Below are 23,116 nucleotides of genomic sequence, written 5' to 3'. Positions count from 1 at the left end.
GGACCTGGGTCCTGCCGGCCCAGGCTCCACCTCTGTCTAGCTGTGGGGCAAATCCCTTCTCCCGTTGAGCCCAGCGCGCTTCGTAATCTGTAAAATGGGCGTGATCACCCAGGGCTTTGGGAAGATCACAAATAATACCTGTAACATCCCAGCAGGGGGCTTGGCACACAGTGGGTGCTCAGTAAGTTGCTTTTTCTCTCCGGGAGGACGGGGCTCCCTGCAGTAGAGAGAGAGCAGCAGGAAGCCCGTGGTGGTTTGCCCAGGATGAGCAACGTCTGGACTACATACTGCTCCCCTCCCCTGCCCTCTTCTCGAACCCCCTCACCTTCCATCTCCCTGGCCCCCTCCACCACCTCACCCCTCTCCTCCTCTGCCCTGTACCAGGGAGCTGCGCCTAGATGAGCCTCCCCGCTCCTGCTGGAGCTCCTTGTGCGGCTACCCACAGCAGGTGACCCAGGTGCACATCCTAGGGGCTACCGGTCTCAAGGACTCCTCGACGGGTGAGCTCGCCTGGGGAAAGCTCTGGGACCCACCTCCCCAAGGAGATGGCCCATGCCCCCTCCCCACTGCTCAGCAACAGACACCCAGCCTCCCGAGCTCTCTTGCTCTCACTGAATGAGCAGACCTTTCCTAACATCCACTCGGGACCCAGCCTTGGAATGAAACTGGGTGCGTAGAGAGGACCGGGCTCTGCTGCCTGCTTTTGGGCAGCTTCCCGTGGGGTGGGGCAGTCCGACACAGGGACAGACAGCTGGGAGGCAGGGCTTACAGAAGGCTCCCTGGAGGAGGTGGCCTTTCTCCAGGCTGAGGCGGCATTAAGATATGAAGCCCGATAAGGCGGGATAGGGAAGAAAAGTGCTCTGGGCAGGGGGAACAGCATGGAGGCCAGAGATGACCAGTCTGCCCCCTCCTGTCTCTAGAAGTTAGGAAGGGAGTCAGGCTGTGCTGTCCCTTCTGAATATATGAACTCCGTCCTCTGCTTTGGGAAGGGGAATCACCTCCCAGACTTCTGTCCCACTGGGTTCTGCCCCAGGCCCCATCATCACCCCGTGGCCCACTCAATTTCTCTAGGGGCCAACTCTTATGTGATCATTAAGTGTGAAGGGGACAAAGTCCGCTCGGCGGTGCAGAAAGGTACCTCCACACCCGAGTACAACGTGAAAGGCATCTTCTACCGCAAGAAGCCAGGCCAGCCCATCACAGTCCAGGTGAGCCCCACCGTCCTGAGGGTCTCCCCTGGACCCCCTGCCTGATGTTTTCCCACTCATGGGGGCTGGGCCCAGGGTGGCAGAGCTTTTCTTGGGGACCCAGGAACACTAAATTCTGGTTCCCACTCTGTCCCTGACATGGTATGCATAGCCTTGGGAATTCTCTTGCCGGCCCTTCCTCATGCCCCAGAGTGCCCCCTGTGGGGTGAGTTGTATTAGATGGTGTGATTTTGAGACACAATAGGGTTAGTCTCCTGGCTGGGGGCAGTGGTCATCTCTGCCAGCTTTGCCCCCGTGGCTTGGGAGTTGTTCCTTAAATCCCACTGGAAGTGGGTCCACCTGGAGAGGTTGCACCAAGGTGGCATATAGTGGGGGTGGCTGTTTCCCCAGAGCAAGGGGCCAGAAAGCCAGGGTCCTGGACTTGGGCTTCCTTCCCTTCTCAGGCCAAGGTGGCCCGTGGATGTTGATTTTGGGCTCATTAGTGGGAAGTCCTCTGTCCTCCCGGCACAGGCCGGGGCCTCTCTGGGGGGGGGGGTGTGGAAACCATCAGTAAACAAATGCCCAGGTACCCTGGGGAAGCCACTGTAGGATTTCCAAGTTTTCCTAACACTGGGCCCCACTGGATCAAATCACAGACCCATAGCTGTTGGGGCTGAAAGGACCCTTAGGGGCCGTTGATCCAACCCTCGTATTAAACATGGGGAAATCACTTGTCCAAGGTCACCTAAGGTCAGTGGCAGAACTAATAGTAACAGACTAGACTGTATATGGAAGGGAGTTTGACAGATGGGAGGAAGCCTGAGGCTCTGGAAGGGGACGGCCTTGCCCAGGGTTCACGGTCAGGCAGAGGCAATGCAGGGCTCCTCTTAGCCAAGGCTTGCACTGCAAGAAAGGGGTTCAGGGCCCTGCCACCAGCACCCCCACAGACCTATACTCCTGCTCTTAAACATGCCCCCCCCCCCCCCCCCCCGCCCAAACCTTGTCTCCTCCCAGATCTGGAACCACCGAGTCCTGAAGGACGAATTCCTGGGCCAGGTGCACCTGAAGGCCGACCCGGATGACCTCCAGGCCCTGCACACCCTCCACCTCCAGGACCGCAGCAGCCGGCAGCCCAGCGACCTGCCAGGCACGGTTGCTGTATGTGTCTTCAGTAGCACGTCCCTTACGGCCGTCTGACCCCTGTCCCTCTGCCTGGCCTCCACAGTTTTACCGCCATCTGCATGTCCCCAGCCAGGCCAGGGACTAGCCTGGGAGCCAGGACACTGGGGGCCTTTTCCCAGCTTTTCCGCTGACTTGCTGTGTGACCTTGGGAGGCCTCTGCCCCTCTCGGGGCCTCAGTGTCCCAAGGACCCCGAAGCATTCCCTTCTCACGGAGGAGTCTTCCTGCCTGAGATTTACAGTAGCTCTTCCGACCCCAGCTGTCACCACTGCTAAGGGACTCTATCCGTTGAAAACGTTTTCTCAAGGCCCTGCTGTCTGCCGACGGAGTGCCAACCTGTCACTTGTTTACACAGGACCTTTCACATCCCCAGGCCCCACTCTTGCCCTTTGTGTCCCGGACCCGCCCCCGTGTCCCAGACTTTGCTTTCTCTGTCACCTACACCTGGTTTTCTAGCCACCTTGAAAGGACTCTTGGCTGTTGCCGGGTTTCTGCTTAGGCTGGAATTAGGAAAATGTGCAAGTGACAGTCATTCATTCTCTACTCCTGCCCACTTGCCCATTCATTTATTTATTCAACAGAGATTTGCCAAATGAATAAATGATGCCCATGAGACGCCCGCTGGAGCTGGGGCCTCCCTGCAGCTCTGGGAGACCTGGCATCCACCCGGGGCCTCACCCCTGCCCGGGTCCTCTCAGAGGTCGACACCCAGACACGGCTGCGGCCTCACCCCAGGTTCCGATTTCACGCCTAGCCTCTGGGTGAAGGGCCCTAGTGGGATGGTGGCATCTTCCTGCCTCCACTGCCTTCATGTCAGGAGGACACCCCCCTTTGGTCGGCCAGGAGGGTGTGGCAGGCATGGGGACCTGAGGGGAGGCACATGCTTTCAGGCCCCCCTCTGCTGCAAGACCTGGGCTTTTCCTGGGAGGAGGCCTGGGGTGGCAGTCTCAGGCCCACTGGGCTCAGATCACTTCTTGGGCTTGGCAGGAGACCGGTAAATCCGTCACCTGACCAGAGGCCCCTCTTCCAACATTCCCTGCAAAATGCAGCCCTCCTCTTGCTGCCTGGACCAAAACGTTCCTTTAGTCCTCAATGTTTTATATTCTTTAGTGTTAATCAATCTTAACCAGGGGTTTTTAAAGGAAAACTGAAAGCCTGAACCCCTTTTTTCATCTTAAACTCCAATTCCTGTGGTTCCCCTGATTTTATTTTCATTCTTCTGGGGGAGGGGGTGAGGGGAAGTCACATCTTCTCAGAGGAGGCCTGCAGGTGGGTGAATAAGAGGGTATTTTTTTACTTGGACGTATCGCAAGCCGGCACCACCCGTGTTCTTGGTGAGCGTTGGCCCCATGACCTGTTTCGGGTCCCTTCTGTGCCCTTCCCTGGCTCCAGACTGGGCACCGTAAATGAAAAAGCCCAGGTGGTTCAAGAACAAGAATTCCTGTGGCCTTGCTGGGAATTCCTTTTGGGCACCCGAATGTTTGGCTCCAGATCTGGCTGTTTGCTGCAGTGTCCTGGCTGGAGGTGCTGGCTTCTTGACTTTGCCTCCTCACTCTGTGGCCAGCTCTCCTCCTGTGCCCTGGTCCCCGGGCCGCACGAGGGGCCAGGAACTGAACAAGGAGGACAAGAGGATTCCTTCTCGAAAAGCTGGGACTTGCCCTCGAGAACCTGGGCCTGGGGCTGGGACATGACCATATGACCAGGAGCAAGTCACTGAAACCTCCTGTGCCTCGATTTCCCTTCTGCAAAGTGGGGCTAATGGTTCTTGTTCGTCAGCACTCTCGCTAACAAGTGCTGAATAAGGGCAAAACCGTACCCTTTATGTATCTCTGTATGCGTGCACACTATATCCACTCATGTAATCACTTCCCAGTGTCTTTTTCAAGTGAAGGCTCCCAAGTTGGGGTGGAGACGTGAGGGCCAGCCTGGGGCTTCTGGGGTGGAAACATGGGTCTTTGCTCAGCCATGCCCCCTTGGGCTAGGGGGCAAACCAGGATCAATTGGCAGGGCTATGTGGGCTTCAGTCTGAGGATTGGGCACTGCCTCTTCCCCCCTAAAACGGGTTTGGCAGCCCTGTCCTTGCTTCCTGCCCCTCTGAGTGGGCCAGGCTGGCTCCTGGCTGTGCAAATGTCCCTCCCTGATCCCTGGGCGAGTGAGGATAGATTTCTTCCGGGCTGGGACTGGAGGGTGGGTGGGGAGAGCAATTGCTCTGCTCACCTGATGCACCCTTCAGCCCGTGGGGCCCACGGAGTCCCCATTTGCATCTGGGCAGGGCCTCTGGTCCATACCACCCGGATGTGGGCTTTACTCCCCTCAGGGCCTACCGTGGGGTCAGGAGTGGATACCTGTTCTGTTCTCAGAATAAACATTACTACAGTCCCAGAAAGACTTTCTTGTATCTGTCTGTCCCTCTGGGGGTGAGGGACAATGGAGGGAATATTCCCAGGCTTAGGTAGGTGACTGCCCTCTGGTCAAGAGGCTCGTGAGGGAGGACTTGAGAGTTAACAGCTGAGGCTGGGCCCCACTGCCTGCCCGGTGCATCTGTGGGCAGAGGTCATTGGGATCATTCCATCATTGCTTCAGCTGGCCTCATCCCAAGCCCTGTCCCGGGCACTGGGGATGCAGGGAAGCAGCCACAATCCCATCCATTGGGCAGTCTACAAACTAGTGGGGAAGGCCAATGGGAACACTCCAGTCCTAACAAATGCCACCCAGCGAGTGACTGGTAAGGCAGTGGGAGTTCTGGGAGCTTCCAGCCTACCCCGGAGGGCAGGTCGAGGCCCCGATGCAAGTGGGAAATGGAGGGAGGGAGACAGCCACAGGAAGAGGACCTGGGTTTGTGGGGCACAGGCAGATGTGGGAGGCTGTTGAGAGGAAGGTGCTGGCAGCTCCAGTCGGGGTTAGGGGCTGGGGAGAAATAGTGGACAGAGCTCAGTGATGACTGGGGTGGAGTGGGGAGTGAGGGGAGATGAATTAAGGCCAATTTGTAGGCTTCTCGACAGGACTGCGAGCAAAGGACATTGTGAATTCTGAGCCCCGCTTAGCAGACTAGATGATAGTGGGTGCTGAATACACTGTTGCTGTTACGTCAACTGGAGATCACTGCGGACCTCTCCACTCCGTACCACGCTGGGCCCGTCCTCGCAGATCAGGCCTGCATTCTGCCTCAGTGTTCCTCTGGGGGTCTCAGTTTTCCCATCTGCAGGCTGACAGCCTGGGAGGCTCCGCAAGAGAGCTGACTGGGGGAGTGGTGGGTAGCAAGTGTCAATGGCAGGTGCTCCCCCAGAAGTGGGGGCGGCGACCTGCAGCAGCTCCTGCTGGGGCCCCCTGGCCAAGCCTCTAGCAGCCGGCTACCTTGTAAGGGTCAGGAAGACCGAGTCAGAATCCTGGTGCTGCCTTCCCTCACTGCTCCAGACGGGGGCGCTCTGGAGGGCAGCGGTGCCCGTGCCCAGCAGGTGGCGCACTCGGGCCTCCCGCCCCAGTTGCGGACACACCTCCGACACACCTCAGTTAGAGGATGGGGATCTCAAGGAGTGCCTCCCTCTGCCGAAGCCGAAGCCGAAGTTCCCCCTAGAGAGGCGTGCACTGATGGGGCAGCTGCCACGTGGCAGGAGGCAAAGGATGGTGACAAGCACCTGCCAGGTCTCAGCAAGGAGTCGTCGATGTTACCCTTTGCCACTGCTCCTAACATTTAGTGTGCTCCTCCTGTTCATGTCCAGACCACACTTGTAAGTCACATTATTTTACTTCAATGCGTTCCTGGAATAGACAGGACTTCTCCAAGTCAGTTCATTTGAAAGAAAGTTTCCTGGGTGATTATGGACAAGACCTGCCCGCCCCCAGAACAGGCTGTGAGGACAGTGTTGAAGTGAAGAGCTTCAGGGGTTGCATCTGAGGGGAGCCCTTGGGAAGTGGATCTGGGGTTGTGTGTGTATGGGGACTGGGGAGAAAGGGCCAGAACATGGGGCTTGCGACCTCCTGCCGGGGGCCCTGCCCTGCCCTGCCAGGTCCCTTCCTCTCAAGACTGTCAAACAGCCATTTACAGAGAAGAAAACAGCTTGGTGGAGGGCAGGCAGGTGCCAAGACTCAGCAAATCAGTGACCAGGTCAGGATTAAGAGGTTTTCTGCCCACGTGCTGGGAGCAGGTGGTGTTACCGCATATAAGAGCAGGCAGCTGAAGCTGGGCTGGGTGGCTTTCGTCTGAGTCTCGCACGGTTCAGCAGCACAGCAGAGGGAGTCCAGGGCCCCCGGCTCCCCACTGGGCAGTACAGCCTGCCTCCTGCGCTGATGTCACGGCACCCAGGTCTCGGAGGCCTCTCCGACTCCGCCTCCTGAGGGAAGGTTCCGGAGCAGGGCGTGGGGAGGGCAGCAGTGCCGCTGGACAGCCGTCCTGGCCGGGAAAGGAAGGGAGAGGCTGAGAGGCAGACAAGACAGTCACAAGGTGAAAACCTGACACATCCAGAGAGACACCCCCACCCCGGCCACCCACCCACGGAGTGACTGGCCTCGGAGCAAGACAGAGGAAGAGGGGACGTGTGTCTGCATATTGTCCCAGACTCGTGACCCCAGCTCTTGAGCTCTTCGTGCAGGTGGCAGCTGTGTGCGGTCCGGTGAGCAGCTGAGAGTGGGGAGCTGGGACCCCGGTAAGCATGGGCTATACCCACTGTCCTGGGCACTGGGAGAAGGGGGATCCCGGGCTTGGGCCAGCCTGGAACACCTGCCCCCGTAGCCATTCACTCCTGGTCTGGCCTCCTGCCACCTTTGGGATTCCAGCCACAGTAGCCACTGAATGACACTGTCCTGAGCCTGGACAGATGGAGGCTCGTAGCCTGGAGAAAGGAAGAATCAAGGGGCATGGCATCCAGTGAATTGTCTGTGACCAGGGCCGGGGCACCAGGGCAAACTACCAGAGTGGCAAAGAGAGAGAGAGTCTCTTTTGGCCTCTAATACTTCCTTTCTCTCTTTCTTTCTCTCTCTCTTTCTCTCTCTCTTTCTCTCTCTCTTTCTCTCTCTCTTTCTCTCTCTCTCTTTCTCTCTCTCTTTCTCTCTCTCTCTTTCTCTCTTTCTCTCTCTCTCTCTCTTTCTCTCTTTCTCTCTCTCTTTCTCTCTCTCTCTCTCTCTTTCTCTCTTTCTCTCTCTCTTTCTCTCTTTCACTTTTTTTTTTGTTTGTTTTTTAATTTGAGAGAGTGAAAGCAAGTATGCAAGCAGGGGAAGGGCAGAGAGAGGGAGAGAGAGAATCCCAAGCAGGCTCCATGCTCATTGTGAGCCCAATGCCGGGTTCAATCTCACAACCGTGAGATCGGGACCTGAGCCAAAATCACGAGTCGGACCCTTAACCAACTGAGCTACTCAGGTGCCCCTCTTTTTCTCTCTTTGAGTAAGTGACTTCCTTCCTCTGTGCCTCAAGCTTCCCATCTGTGAAAGGGGAATAGGAAGCCCTACCACCCAGGGTTGTTGTGGGAACAAGGTAAAGTCGGGCACGGGCATAAACTATAACTACAGTTTTGCTTTCCCTCTTGTCAAGTCAAAAAGCAGTCAACTTAAACATGGATTAGTTCTTCTTTTTAGGAAAAGTTGATCCTGTAGCTTTTTTTTCTTAGGTGTGGCCATTAAATTCCATGTTCTTGCCACCCGTCCACCTTCCAGAGCCCTGAAGGCCCTGGCCCTCCCAACTCCCGAGGCTCACACTGGTGCAGGAGGCCAGGGCGAGGCTAGGCAGCCTCTACAGATGCGGCTCCCCATGGCAGCTGCCTGCCGGCCCTTGTTGAATTGCCTTCCCTGCCAGCCGGGCTGGGTACAGGTCTCCAGAAGGACCATGCACCTGCTGTGTTCCAGAGCTCTGGGGCAGGGGTCAGGGCTCAGGTGTCAGGCAGTGTCCTGGGCAGAGGATCAAATGCCCCAGCGCGTCTGAATGGGCCTTGTGAAAAATTGATGCTCGCCCTGGGGGGCAGGTTGGGGGCCAGAGTGGCCTCACACGGGGCCTGTGGCTGGGGCTGCCGCGGATCACCACGCTTGGTCCCACAGTTCCTTCCTGGGCCTGGCCCTGGCCTTGGCCTTGTGCTGTGTGAGGCAGTGGCTGAGCCCACCCCCAGCCCTGGATCAACCCCCAACTTTGGGGGGAGAGAGGTGGGGACAGACCCAGACCTGATAACATAATGCATATAGTCAGGGCTGGATAGACAGGAACATCAGGGCTCTTGGCAGCCTGGGGGTGGTCAGCGAAGGCTTCCTGGAGGAGGTACTGTCTGAACTGAGCCATGAAGTGTAGGTGGGAATTTACTAGTCGGAATTCCAGGCAGAGGGGTCAGTGAATGCAAAGGCCAGGAGGTATGAAAAGGGTTGGTGTATTTCAGGAGTTGTGGGTGCTGAGGATGGCCTAGGTGCAGGGACAGGGAATGAAGAAAGCAGTGAGAGGCAAGACTAAGACATCAGGAGCCACATGGTGCTGGGTCTTAAAAGCCAGCCTGGGGGGCTTAGAGCCCCCATCCTAAAAGCAGGGCATGCATGAGCACGTGACACTTAGCCGGTGACCCTCCCCTCGGGCCAGGCTGCTCCCATCACCCAAACTGCTGGGGCAGTCCTCAGCTGGGAGGCTGGAAATCAAGTCCTATTCCTGAACTTCCCCTGCCCTGCTGTGTGACTTTGGCAAGTCTTGGTCCCTCTCTGAGTCCCTTTGCCCATATGTCCAGGGGAGGGGGCTCCTAGGAGCCCTTTAGAAATCTCTGAATGACTGTAACCAAGAGAAGAGCTCAGCTGCTCTGGGCAGTGGAGCTGGTGACGGTGGCTGAGGCTCAGGTCACGCAGGCTGGGCTGTGGCCAGAGGGAGAGAAGCCAGGGAGGGAGTGTTCCCCAGGAGGAGGAGTAGCTGAGGCTTTGGGAAGAGCCCAGGTGACCCCAGCCAGGCTCAAGGCTGCCAGGGCTGGTTTTCTCAGACACTTCACATGGTCTCTCCCTCTGCAGAACTGTATCTGGCCAGGCAGGAAGCAAGAGCATCTGACAAAGGACATGGTGATTCTTCAGCAGGTGAGTGTTCCCGGCACCCCCATTGAACCTTCGTCTTTCTACACCAGGAAGAACGCTGTTGGGTGACTCATCCTCCCCCATCCCATATTCTCCCCATCCATATGGTTAATGGTAGGGCACCCTCCCCAATACTTTCTCTTAGAAACTCCTATCTATGCTTCAAAACCCAGCCTGTGAAACTCCCTGACTCTCGCAGGCCCAGTCTAGAACTGCTCCCTCTGATGTGTCCTGCTGGGGTTTCCCTTTCTCACTACACTCACCCTACTGGATAGAGATTACTTATTACGTACATCTCCGAGTTCCCAGGCATGTGCAAAGGCCCAAATGTGGGAAAGCCTTTGGGGACAGGGAATAGGAAGTTGGTCAGTCTGTGAAGCCAGACCAGGAAGGGTCTTGAGCCTGACTGGGGAGCAGTGAGTGGGGGATGACCTGGTGGGAGCTGGAGCTCCAGGGGGTAATATGGAGAGAAACAGAGGTGCTGTGCCCGGCTGAGTCCTCCAGGCCCCTTTCCTTCCCAGGGCCACAATGGTCCCTGACCCTCAGCCCTTCCCCGTGATCAGCCTGAGGCTCTAATGAGCTCCTGGTCTCCAGAGCCAGGAATGTGGGCCCTGAGCCAGGTCGGTCTGGCACCAAGCCCTAGGGCCGGTGGGAGTGTGTGCCTCGGGGGCTTGGCCAGCAGCTCCACATCCTCCAGGCCCGTCAGAGGCCAGCGGGCAGCTTTGTCCTGCTGCCGTGTGTGTGTGTGTGTGCGTGTGTAAGAGGAGTCAGGTTTCTGGTTTCCAGCAGGGAGAATCCGAATAGATGGTCTTCCAGCAGTAGCACTGCTAGGAATTTACCCAAAGGATACAGGAGTGCTGAGGCATAGGGGCACTTGTACCCCAATGTTTATAGCAGCACTCTCAACAATAGCCAAATTGTGGAAAGCGCCTAAATGTCCATCAACTGATGAATGGATAAAGAAGATGTGGGTTTATATACACAGTGGAGTACTACGTGGCAATGAGAAAGAATGAATATGGCCCTTTGTAGCAACGTGGACGGAACTGGAGAGTGTTATGCTAAGTGAAATAAGCCATACAGAGAAAGACAGATACCATATGTTTTCACTCTTATGTGGATCCTGAGAAACTTAACAGAAACCCATGAGGGAGGGGAAGGAAAAAAAAAAAAGGTTAGAGCGGGAGAGAGCCAAAGCATAAGAGACTCTTAAAAACTGAGAACAAACTGAGGGCTGATGGGGGCTGGGAGGGAGGGGAGGGTGGGAGATGGGTATTGAATGAGGGCATTCTTTTGGGATGAGCACTGGGTGTTGTATGGAAACCACTTTGACCATAAATTTCATATATAAAAAAAAAAAAAAGAATAGATGGTCTTCCATCCCAGGGCTGGAGGAGACCCCCTCTAGAGCCCCTTGGCTTAACAGCCTGTTCAAAGGCCTGCCCACCATGGCCAGAGCCAACAAGAGAAGGAAAGTCATTGTCTCTGAGCATTTGCTGGTGCCAGGGCCTTGACTGCAGGCAGGGCTGGGTGGGCGGGGGCATTTACAGTCCCCAGAGGGGCGGCCTGGGCCACCCACAGCTCCCAGGGGGATTCTCCCTTAGGAAGCTTGTGAGGCAGGCCTTGGGCTGACGGCACCCCCTCCCCCATTGCTCTCTCTGAATGCGGGCTGATCGTTCCCTGTGGGAGAAGGTGTCGGCAGGTAAATGCCGGCTCTGCCCACCCCTCACACAGAGAGTACATTTCTGTTACTGCTTTTGCTCCGAGAAGGGTCCCAGCTCTGGCATCCAGCCAGCTATGCAGGCCCACGGGCACAGCCCGACCCACCTGGGCTCCCGTTTGGGCTTCACTTTTGATGAGCGGACAGACCTGGGGCGTGTTTTCGGCCTTCCTGAGCCTCCGTTTCCTCTACCTGTAAAACGAGGGGTGGGGGAAACCCTCTTTCCTCGGATGGCTATTGCGAAGATAAAATGCAACGTTGCTGCTTCCTTCACCTGCCTCTCAAGCCCGCCTCTCTCCTCCCTTCCTCCTGCCTCTCCCTCCCATCCTGAGAGACCCCGGTTCTCTCTCCCCCATCAGGTCCTGCCTGCCTGAGCACCTCGCTTCCCGTTTTCCTGGCTGCCTTCTCCTCAGGCCTTCAGGTGGCCGCTGCTCCCTTCTGGAGGCTTCCCTGCTCTGCCCACGGTAGAGTCTGATCAATACTCCATCTTTTTCCTCGGCTTTACCTGAGGCCTCCAGGTGAGCCTGGAAGTGGGGGGCAGCCCTCGTCCTGCTCCCCACGGTCTCCTCAGCCCCTCAGCCCTGGCACCAGCCCACTCAGATGAGGCTGTACGCTAAAGAAGGAATGACTGTTAGGACACCCTCCACTTGGTCTGAGGAGCTAGGCAGACAGTGGTGCCCACCTCAGAGGAAAGCTTGAGAATGAAATGTCCCGGTGCATATACAATGCTTAGTCTGACGGAAGCGCGCTCAGGGATGGTTAGCCGCCATGATGACACCAATGAGATCATGTTGGTAGTGTTCCTGTGCATGAGAATTCCCTGTTTCTCTCTCTCTCTCTCTCTCTCTCTCTCTCTCTCCTCTCTCTCTCTCTCTCTCTCTCACTTTATTTGGTACAAAAATCTCGAGGAGACCTGAAGGACATGATGGATCTTTCCCCATGTGGGAAAGATCGGTGACCGAGATTTGTTCCTCCCTCTCTTTCCTCCATCATCCCAGCCGTTCTGAGACCCCATAGGGTCCAGGTAGAGGAAACCTCTGTATAAACATGGGAGAAGAATCCAAATTTCTTTACTCATGAAACATTTATTTATTGAGGGTTAAAATTCTTCAAAAGTAGCATCCACACTGGTCCCAGTACGTGCCGGGCAGTCTCTATATGTGATCTCCTTTTATTGCATAAGGCGATGAGGGTAGGGATTGTCCTGTCCATGTCACAGGTGAAGAAACTGAAGCCCAGAGAGGGCCATTTAGATATAAGCTGGGACACGTCAGGACAGGGAAGGGAGCCACCAAAGTGAGAGGGTGGCAGGCAGGAGAGAGGACCCTGAGAGGGGGCTGCTGTGCAGGGTGTATGGGTGTGATACAAGGAACAGGCACAGGACTTGGGAAGGAGAGTTCAGACTGCCCTGTGGGGTGGCATTTGCAGAACACAGGCTCTTTCCTAGGGACCCTGAGGAGGTCTGGGCAGACCCGTCGTGTGGATTGGGGTGGGGGTGCCTGGAGATTCCTGCATATCAGAAGCTGCCTCCCTCCAGCCGCGTTCTCACACACCCACCCAGCACGTGGCACTGAGCCCATTCTCTGTACCAGGCTGGGCACAAAGGATGCAGAGATAAATTGCTCCCTGTCCTGGAGCAGTTACCAGACGGCAGTGGGAGGTGGCTTGAAACATGGCAAGGGCCACCTTTGAGGGGAACTGTAACAGCAGGAGTCCTGGGGTGGAGTGGGGGTGGTGGGGAACCTGGGGAGGGGGAGGCTTTTGCCCTGCCTCTGATGGTGGATGGGGTGGGGGGCAGCACCAGGGAAGGTGCTGAGGCTGTTGCAGTAGCCCCTCGCATACAGATGGGGGACTGAAGTCTCTGGAGGGTGGTGGGGGGATAGGCCCAGGTTGCAAAAGCCATCTATCTGGTGCTTGCAAGGACCCAGAGAGTGTGGTGCACATGACACTCTTTTAAGGACCTCAGGGAGGGCTGCCATGCTTCCAATATGATACAATTTCCGGCTCCCTGGTGGATCCCGAGTAGGGACTGAATGTACTTTGCCCGGATTCATAAGCACAGGGAGGTTTGAAGATAAATTTGTGGGCTATTGATAACAGTTGGATTGACCCTTTTATTAGAATATAATGTCCTGCTTTGTCTCTTACAAACAGTGTTCTAATGATTTCAAGTCTATTTTGTCTGATGCTCTAGCCACCCCAGCTCTTTTTGGTTTCTGTTTGCATGGAATATATTTTTCTATCTTTTCACCTTTAATCCTTTGTGTTTTTGGATCTAAAGTGAGTCTTCTGTAGATAGCATATAGTTGGATCATGGGTTTGTTTTTTTTTTTTAGCCTATGCTGCCAACCTCTACCTTTTTTTTTTTAATTTTTTTAAATTATTTATTTTTGAGACAGGGAGAGACTGAGTGTGAGCAGGGAAGGGGCAGAGAGAGAGGGAGACACAGACTCTGAAGTAGGCTCCAGGCTCTGAGCTATCAGCACAGAGCCCAACATGGGACTTGAACTCACAAACCGTGAGATCATAACCTGATCCAAACTCAGATGCCCAACTGACTGAGCCACCCAGGTGCTCCCAACCTCTGCCTTTTAATTGAAGGGTTTAATTTGTTTCCATATAAAGACTTTTGCCATTTTGTTATGTTTTCCTATAGGCCCTTTCTCCCCCTCTCCCCCACCCCTCGAATTCCTCTATTACTGCCTTCTTTTGTGTTTGATTTTTTTTCCCCAGTGTACTCTTTTGATTCCCTTATCATTTCCATACATATATATTCTAGTGGTTACCCTGGGGGTATACGATTAATATGTTAAATTTCTAACAATCTAGTGGTAGTTAATAACAACTTAGCTTCAATGGTACATAAAAATGCTGCTTTTGTACAGCTCTGTCACCCTTCTTTTTTCTGTTGTACTGTTACTGTCAGAAATTACATCTTTATACATGGTGTGCCCATTCACATAGATTTATAATTATTGTTTTATGCATTTGTCTTTTAAATCATATAGGGAAAAAAGGAGTTACAAACCAAAATAACAATAATGCTTGCTTAAAAAAAATTTTTTTTGGGGGGCGCCTGGGTGGCCGCAGTCGGTTAAGCGTCCGACTTCAGCCAGGTCACGATCTCGCGGTCCGTGAGTTCGAGCCCCGCGTCAGGCTCTGGGCTGATGGCTCGGAGCCTGGAGCCTGCTTCCGATTCTGTGTCTCCCTCTCTCTCTGCCCCTCCCCCATTCATGCTCTGTCTCTCTCTGTCCCAAAAATAAATAAACGTTTAAAAAAAAAATTTTTTTTTGTATTTATTTATTTATTTTTTTTTTCAACGTTTATTTATTTTTGGGATAGAGAGAGACAGAGCATGAACGGGGGAGGGGCAGAGAGAGAGGGAGACACAGAATCGGAAACAGGCTCCAGGCTCCGAGCCATCAGCCCAGAGCCTGACGCGGGGCTCGAACTCACGGACCGCGAGATCGTGACCTGGCTGAAGTCGGACGCTTAACCGACTGCGCCACCCAGGCGCCCCTGTATTTATTTTTGAGAGCAAGAGAGACAAGGTGCAAATGGGGGAGGGACAGAGAGAGAGAGAAACACAGAATCTGAGGCAGGCTCCAGATGCTGAGCTGTCAGCACAGAGCCCGACGAGGGGCTTAAACCCAGGAACCGCAAGATCATGACCGAGCTGAAGTTGGGAGCTTAACTGACTAATCCACCCAGGCGCCCCATGCTGGGTTTTATATTTGCCTATGTAAATATACTTTGTAAAATTACCTTTATTGGAGTTCTCTATTTCTTTGCTTTGAGTTACTGTCGAGTGCCCATTAGTTTTAGCCTGAAAAGACTCCTTTTAGCATTTCTTGTAGGCAGGTCTACTAGCAACAAGCTCCTCAGCTTTTATATACTTGAGAATGTCTTAGTTTCTCTGTCGTTTCGAAGGATGGTTTTGCCAGATAATGAATTTTTTTAAATTTTAATTCCAGTGTAGTTAACATGCAGTGCTATATTAGTTTCAGGTGTATGACGTATGATCCAACAATTGCATATGTTTCTTGGTGTGCATCAGGATACGTGTACTTTTAATCCCCGTCACCTCTTTCACCCCTACCCCTACCCCCCCTCCCTGCCCTCTGGTAACAATCACTTTGCTCTCTATAATTAGTGTCTGTTCTTTGTTTGTTTCTTCCCAGCCCCCCCCCCCTCCCCCCCCTTATTCATTTGTTTCTTAAATCCCACATATGAAAGCATATGGTGTTTGTCTTTTCTGATGGACTTCATTTTGCTTAGCAGTATACTCTTAGATCCATCCATCTTGCTGTGAATGGCAAGATTTCATTCTTTTCTTTGTGGCTAATATTCCATTATGTTGTGTGTACATTTATATATACACACATATATGTATATATACACACACCCCATCTTTATTCCTCTATTGATAGACCCTTGGGATGCTCCCATAGTTTGGCTATCTTAAATAATACTGTAGTAAACATAGGGAATGCATGTATCCCTTCAAATTGGTATTTTTGTATTCTCTGAGGATTGGTATTTCGTATTCTTTGAGGAAATCCCTGGTAGTGTGACTACTGGATCATAGGAAGTACTATTTTCACTTGAGGAACCTCCAAACTGTCTTCCACAGTGGCTGCACCAGTTTGCATTCCCTCCAACAGTGCATGCGGGTTCCTTTTTCTCCACATCCTCGCCAACGCTTGTTTCTTGTGTTTTTGATATTAGCCATTCTGACAGGCGTGAGGTGATAGCTCATTATGGTTTTGATTTGCCATTTCCCTGATGACGAGTGACGTTGAGCATCTTTTCATGTCTGTTGGCCATCTGGATATCTCCTTTGGAGAAACGTCTCTTCATCTTTTCTGCCCATTTTTTTTATCGGGTTTTGATTTGGGTTTTGGGTGTTGAGGTTGTATAGTTCTTTAAATATTTCGGATACCTAACTCTTTGTTGGATATGTCCTTAGCAAATATCTTCTCCCATTCTATAGGCTTGCCTTTTAGTTCTGTTGGTTATTACCAGATATTGAATTCTTACATTTGTTTTTCCTTTCCGTACTTTAAATATATCATCTCACTGCCTTCTGGCTTCCATGATTTCTGTTGAGAAATCAGCTATTATTCCATATTGAAGATCCTTTGTATGCAACGAGTCTTCTTATTTTGTCTGTTTGACCATTTGATTTTTAATGCATCTCAATGTGGGTCTTTTTTTTCTTTGCGGTGCAGAAAATTTTTATTTTGATGTGCCATAGTTGATTTTTTGCTTTTGTTTCCCTTGCCTCAGGAGACCTATCTAGAAAGATGTTGCTATGACCAATGTCAAATAAATTATGGCCTGGGATCTCTTCTAGGATTTTTGTGGTTTTAGTCTCACATTTAGGTCCTGAATGCATTTTGAGTTGATTTTTGTGTGTGGTGTAAGAAAGTGGTCCAATTCCATTCTTTTTCCTGTGGCTGTCCATTTCCCAACACCATTTGTTGAAGAGACCACCTTTTCCCCATTACATATTCTTTCCTTGTCAAAGATTAATTGACCATATAATTATGGGTTTATTTCTGGGCTTTCTATCCTGTTCTATTGATGTGTCTATTTCTGTGCCAGTAGCATACTGTTTTGGCACGACAGCTTTGTAATATAATCTGAAGTCTAGAATTGGGATACCTTCATCGCTTCTCGGCCTTTTGGCTAAGATCAAGTGTAGAATTGGGATCCCTCCAGTTTTTGTTTCTCTTTTTCCCAAGTGCTTTGGCTATTGGGGTCTTTTGTGGTTCCATACAAATTTTAGGATGTTCTAGTTCTGTGAAAAATGCTGTTGGTATTTTAATAGGGATTGCATTAACGTGTAGATTGCTTTGGGCAGTACTGACATTTTATGACAATATCTGTTCTTCAAATCTATGAGTATGGAATGTTTTTCCATTTCTTTGCACTGTATTTAACTTCCCTCATCAGCGTTTTATAGTTTTCAGAGTACAGGTCTTTCACCTCCTTGGTTAAGTTTATTCTTAGGTATTTTATATTCTGGGTGCAATTGTAAAAGGGATTGTTTTCTTTATTTCTCTTGTTGCTGCTTCATTATTGTTGTTGTATAGAAAGGCAACAGATTTCTGTATTGATTTTGTACCCTGCGACCTTACTGGATTCATTTTTCAGTTCTAGTAGTTTTTTTGGTAGAGTCCTTGGGGTTTCTGTATACGGTATCACGCCGTTCTGCAAATTGTGACAATTTTACCTCTTCCTTGGCAATTCGGGGTGCCTTTTATTTGTGGTTGTTGTTGTCTGATGGTTATGGCCGGGACTCAATGTGGTTCTTTTTGAGTTCATCCTACTTGGAATTTATGAGCTATTGGCTGTAATTTGTATCTTTCATCAAGTTTGGGAAGTTTTTGACCATTATTTCTTCACATATTGTTTTTGCCTCTTTCTCTTGTCCTCTCCTAGCATACATGAAATGTATGATGATGATTCCCATCATGCACATGTTGGGCCACCTGATGTCGCACAGGTTCTCGGGTTCTGCTCATTTTCCTAGTCCTTTTTTTTTTTTCCTGTCCCCCAGACTGGATAATCTAATGAACCTATCTTCAGTTTACTGATTCTTCCTTCTGCCTGTTCAAAATCTGCTGTGAATGTCTCTAGTGGAATTTTGCTATAGCTATTGCCTTTTTCCAACTGCTAATGTGTATTTGGTCACTTTTAATCATTTTGACCTCTTTATGGATACGCTGTATTTGGTGAGATGTTGGTTTCCCTCTGTTCTGAGTATACTTCAGATAGTTGATAAAAACCTTGTCTATGAAGTCCAATGTCTGAGCTTCTCAGGGAAAGTTTCTATTGTTTGCTTTTACCTGTGAATGGGCCATACTTGTTTCTTTGCATGCCTCAAATCTTTGTTTGAAAACTGGACATTTAAAAAATAATGTGATGGGGCGCCTGGGTGGCTTGGGTTGTCCAACTTTGGCTCAGGTGATGATCTCATGACTTGTGGGTTCGAGCCCCACGTCAGGCTCTGTGCTGACAGCTCAGCCTGGAGCCTGCTTCAGATTCTGTGTCCTTCTCTCGCCCTGCCCCTCCCACTCGTGCTCTGTCTGTCACTCTCTCTCAAGAATAAGTAAAACACCCAAAAAAATTTTAAACATAACGTGATAACTCTGGAAGTCTGATTCTTCTCTCTCCCTCTGTCTTCAGTATCTTGTTGCTTCTTGTGAGTTATAGTTTTTAATGACCTTTCAAAACTATCTTTATGAAGAGTGTATTCTTTGTTGTGTGTGGTCACTGAAGTTTGAAAACTCCTAGAGCCAAAACAAAACAAATTACTTTCAGTCCTGCAGCTGGGCTGTGTGTGTTGTGTGTGTGTGTGTGTGTGTGTGTGTGTGTGTGTGCGCGCGGCTGCGGCGCGTGTGCTGCTGGGCATGCCTTCAACTCTTAGGCCTTAGGCAGATCACTTCCTGTCTAAATGGAGCTTGAGGGTCAGTTTTGAAGTGAGAGCTTAGGGTGTTCTTGGCTTTTCTGAACGTTCTTCCAACCCTCCACATGAGGTGTTCTAGATTCCCTACTGTATGCAAGAGCTTTTCAAAACCCTTATTCCCCTGGCTTTCCTGCAGGCTTTTTTGGAGTGTCTATTGTTTGTTCCAACTGACTATTCCATGCTTCTCCCTCCCCCCACCCCACCCCACCCCACCCCCACATAGCAGTGGTCTCGTGATTGGTCTCTGAATGTTTTTGACCAAAACCCTCCCTACCTACTCCTCCACCCTGTGGGGAGTTCCAAGCTAGAGAAATAAGGCAAGCCCTTGGCATTATTCCTTTAGGGAGCTCCCAGACTTGTTAGAAGAACCATAATTCTTAGATAAGGGGTCTGTTCTGCCCCGTCATGCCCTAAGAATCCCGCACCAGGGATACAGGCTTCCATCTTCAAGATTGCCACAGAGAGGTGCGGGGGAGGGGAGGTTAAAACCCCACAAAGTTCTCCTGCTGGGTTTCAGCCACCTTTCTCTTTAGTAAATGTTCGGTTGGTTACTATAAACATCTGATGATTTTCCAGGGTTCTAGTATTGTTGATTCTGACCATTTTTACCACATTTTTTTCGTATTTTTGTAAAGGGATGAGTTCTTGAGTTTCTTCTTTGCCATTTCCCTGACGTCACTTGCTCGTGACAGTTGGCACAGTTACTAAATGGAAGCTTTTGTCCCCACCTTGCTGTCCAATTGTTGGGTAGTCCCTCCACCCCCGCTGAACATCAGTCTCCCCATCTGGCCAGAGCTGGACTGGATGGGGGGTATGGCGGGGTGAGGGCAGCACCATGCGTTTGTGTGAGGCACTAAGGAAGTACAGTAAAGAGGGTAGTGGAGAGGGGATATTAAGGACAGGTGGCCCGAGTCTCTGTGGAGCCTGGGTGGCTGGGTGGCAGAAGGGAAGAGGATCGTGAGGTGAAGCATTTCTGGCAGAGGGCTCGGCACAAGCAAAGGTGAGGAGGGATGCCTGGATGGCTCCATCAGTTAAGCGACTCTTGATCTCAGGTCTCGATCTCAGGGTTGTGAGTTCAAGCCCCATGTTGGAACTTAAAAAAAGTGAGGATAGGGAGACCCTATCCTGTGGTTCAGGGAAGCAGGAGATGAGGCTGGAACAGCAGTGAGCCCTGGTTCTGGGAGAGGATCTGCTGATGCCAGAGTGGGTCACAGGGGTATCAGACTTATTTCCCAGACCTGTGTGCAGGCTGCCTGCGGGGAAGGGGCCCAATCCCAGGCTTCAGCTAGGGGTGGCCTGGGTGCATGGGGTTGAGCAGTGGCTCTGGCCAGGCAGGGCCAGGCTCTGAGTACTTGCTGGGTCTCCCTGAGGGGGGCCTCTCTCCATCCACCAGAACTGATTTGCCATCTCTTCCTTCTTCCCTCTGCTTCTCTGTGATGTGCTCTTCCCTCTCATGTCTGCCTGAGATAATCATAATGCCCAGGTACCACCCCTAACGTGACTTGCTCAGTTATAAGAACCAACACTCATGTGGCCATTTTTTTTTTTTTTTTTAAACAGGAACCACTCTGAGTGAGTTACACACATAAACCTTTTCAATCCTCACAAGCAACTCACGAGGTACTGTTATCTTGTCATCCACAGATGTGGAAACAACGGCACATACAGGTTGAGGAACTTGCCCCAGGTTACACGGCTTGAGGGGCCCAGCCAGGGTTGAACCTAAGCCATCTGGGTACCGTAGTCCAACAGCTTAGTGGCCAGGCTATCCTGTCTCTCCAGGACTAATCCGTCCCTCATCTGGTGGCACTATCCTTATCTGGGTCGGGATCTGGTCCATTCCCAGGCCTGGACTTGCGAGGATGGTGTCCCCTAAGCTTTAGTCTGAGCCTGTGAAGCCTGGGTAAATGGACAAATGGAAGGATGCCTGGAAACCTATCCCCGGCACCGTCCTGTGTCTGAAGGGCCCTTCTCCCATGGACTCCTGTGGGTGGTGGGCGGGGGTACGTGTGCTTATTCTGTGCTTGACTGGGGGAAGGATCCCTCCTAAGGGCATGGTCCCTGGGAGGGCATAGGAAGTAGATGGGAATCGCTGCAGCCCATCAGCTTTGTGTGGGGTGGCAGAGGGGTGGGTCCCTGAGGCCCGGATAGGGGGTTGGGGTAGAAGGAAGCCCAGATCCAGTGGGGCAGCTCTGAGTACTGTGTGAGGCATCACTGTCTCCTTCCTTGCCATTCCCCCTTCTCCCTGCCGTGTTTTTGTGGGACAGTTAGGCTTCCAGGATTCTAGATAATGCCAAGGGCCAAATATGGGAACAGTAGGGCTTGAAGAGAGAGGAGAAAGGGGAGGAAGAAAACAGAAGTTAAGAAGAGGGGAGAAGGAGTGGGAGCAGAGTCCCAGGGCCTGTGCCTGCGGACAGGATGGTGGCTCACCCGCCCAGCATGGACCCAAGCCAGGTGCCCAGTCCCATGTGGCTGCCAGGACATAGGAGCCCAGCTTGGCGCCCACTGTCCTGGAGAACCAGGGGACACCCTTCCCAGGTGCCTCTTCTGCCTTCTGCAGATTACCAGCTGGCTGGCCTCCAAGCTGGTGAGGAAGACCAGGGACAGACTGTTCGGAAGCTTTTCTCCCCTAAGCCCCACATCCCTACCCTTAGGAGAGTTTTACCTGCCCTCCCTTTCCAGAGGTAGCCAGTGAGCTAGTAGGATCTCTCAGGCATCTTCCCGTCCGTCTTAAAAATTATGAAGTTTATTGCGTTCCACTCCATAACGTCCCCACGTTCCTTTCCGATCCTTTCCAAAGAAAACCCTACAGATTGAGTTTCCAGGTGCCCGGTGGATGTTAAGGTCCGCAGCTCGGTTCTGCGGCGCTACACGCTGCGGTCTCGGTGAAGCCGGCTGCGAATCCCCCCACAGTGATGAGGTGTGGGGGTCCCGAGGAGACGGGCCAGGGCCAGGGCGGTGCGGGCGCCCCCTCCCCGTTCCCGCGGGCGTCACCTAAGCCGCCGTTGCCATGGGCACGCAGCAGATGGCCGGGTTTAGGGTTCCCGGCGGCGGTGCGCACGGGATTAGGTGAATTAGGGAGCCGGAGCCGCCGCCAGACCGACCGCGCCATGGAGCCCCCTGCCGACCCCGCGGAGCCCTCCGAACCCGCCGACCCCTCCGACCCCTCCGACCGCGCCGAGGCGCGCGCCAAGCCGCAGGGCAAGTGGGCGCTGGTTCGCAGCCTAACCATGCGTTGAAGACCTACGCGGTCCTGCCGGTGAGGCCTGCGCGGGGAGGGGGAGGTTGCACCCTGGGAATCCCGCCCCGTGCCTCTGTTTCCCCCCGCCTGGCAGAAACGGGTGAGGGCAATGGGTGGCAGAGCACCAGGGTGTGTGCAGACGCCCCCCACCCCACCCCCACCCCGGCGCCTCATGCCTTCCCTGACTCCCAGAGTGAACTTGGCCCCAGCCAGCCCCTCCTTGCGTCGGGGAGCTTTTGCACATCCCAAATGGAATGTGGGTTCAAGGTGAAGTCTCTAGTGGGGCACCTGTCACAGTGAGTGGTATGAGTGGGGACCAAGGTTCAGGCGTGAGTGCCTGGAATCTGGGGACAAGAAGGGCTTGTGAATGTAAGACTGGGGCCCAGTGCCCCTTTCCTCTCCTTCCCCTTCCTGTACCCCCCCCCCCCATCTCCTTTTTTTTCCATCTTCCTTCCCTCACCTTGTTTTTGGTTCAGCCTGCTCTGCAGATGCTCAGAGTCTTTATCAGTCCACTGATTTGATGAGTGGACTGGTGGCCAAGTTCCTTTGTCGCTTTGGGCCTCAGTTTCCTCATCTGTAAAATGAAGACTTTGAACCCACCTGCATTCTGATGCCCCAAGAACTTTTCCTGGGACCAGGAACTTCTCCTCTCAGACAGGTTCTCAAGGCCTCACAATTCTCCCTGAGGCCAGTTGGCTGCCATTTTCTTCCCTTTTCCTCCAGTTGAGACCTAGAGCAGAGGAAAAGTTAGCCACTGCCCTCCTTGTGACAGTCCTTGGTTAGGGAGAGTTCTAGTTGCCTGTTTCCTGTAGGCCTGAGCTCTCTGCTCAGCCTCTCTGAGCCCCCATTTCCCACTCAACATGAAGTCTTTTATTTCCGGTTCTCCTCTGTTCCCGGAGTGGGGCATATCTCCTGTGTGCCAGGCTCTGTGCTGGGTTTGGGGGCAACTCTGACCCCCAGCTGCCCTCGGCTGAAACTCTAGCTTGCCCCTTGGCCCACAAGCCATCCAAGACCAGGGATCCTGTCAGTGTTTCCTGTTTTGCTCACAAAACTGGGTTCAGAGAGCTGTCCAGAAAGAGTCCTGGATTCGGAATTTGTCAGACTTGGGCTTCATTCGGGTTTTACTACAAAACAGCTGGGTGAGTTTGGACAAGCTTCTTGACCCTCTATGAGGAGATGAAGTGGAAATGGAATCTTCTGCCTGAGGGCTGTCAGTGAGGATAATCATAGGGAAGCATCTCACTTCCTACCTGGCCCGTAGTGGGTGTATTGTGAGTTAGCATGGGGCAATGTC

The 23,116-nt window shown here is 52.6% G+C and overlaps 2 protein-coding genes across 5 annotated transcripts in view; both read left to right on the top strand.

The window, feature by feature from the left end:
- The window catches only part of CAPN5 (calpain 5), a 53,138-nt gene extending 48,385 nt beyond the window's left edge, over window positions 1-4,753 (top strand). For all 3 annotated transcript variants that reach the window (XM_030331693.1, XM_030331694.1, XM_030331695.1), the window contains exons 11-13: window positions 385-500; window positions 1,072-1,208; window positions 2,202-4,753. In XM_030331693.1, the coding sequence (XP_030187553.1) occupies window positions 385-500; window positions 1,072-1,208; window positions 2,202-2,384 (436 nt within the window). In that variant the 3' untranslated portion in view covers window positions 2,385-4,753. The remainder of the gene's footprint in view (window positions 1-384; window positions 501-1,071; window positions 1,209-2,201) is intronic.
- A 1,938-nt stretch (window positions 4,754-6,691) lies between these two features.
- MYO7A (myosin VIIA) overlaps window positions 6,692-23,116 on the top strand; it is an 84,448-nt gene continuing 68,023 nt past the window's right edge. For both annotated transcript variants that reach the window (XM_030332308.1, XM_030332306.1), the window contains exons 1-2: window positions 6,692-7,010; window positions 9,328-9,390. In XM_030332308.1, the coding sequence (XP_030188168.1) occupies window positions 9,373-9,390 (18 nt within the window). In that variant the 5' untranslated portion in view covers window positions 6,692-7,010; window positions 9,328-9,372. The remainder of the gene's footprint in view (window positions 7,011-9,327; window positions 9,391-23,116) is intronic.

This window comes from Lynx canadensis, chromosome D1 (assembly GCF_007474595.2).
Source record: "Lynx canadensis isolate LIC74 chromosome D1, mLynCan4.pri.v2, whole genome shotgun sequence".
Classification (NCBI taxonomy): Eukaryota; Metazoa; Chordata; class Mammalia; order Carnivora; family Felidae; genus Lynx; species Lynx canadensis.
The sequence above is the reverse complement of the archived record's forward strand: the minus strand, read 5'-3'. Positions and strand labels throughout refer to the sequence as shown.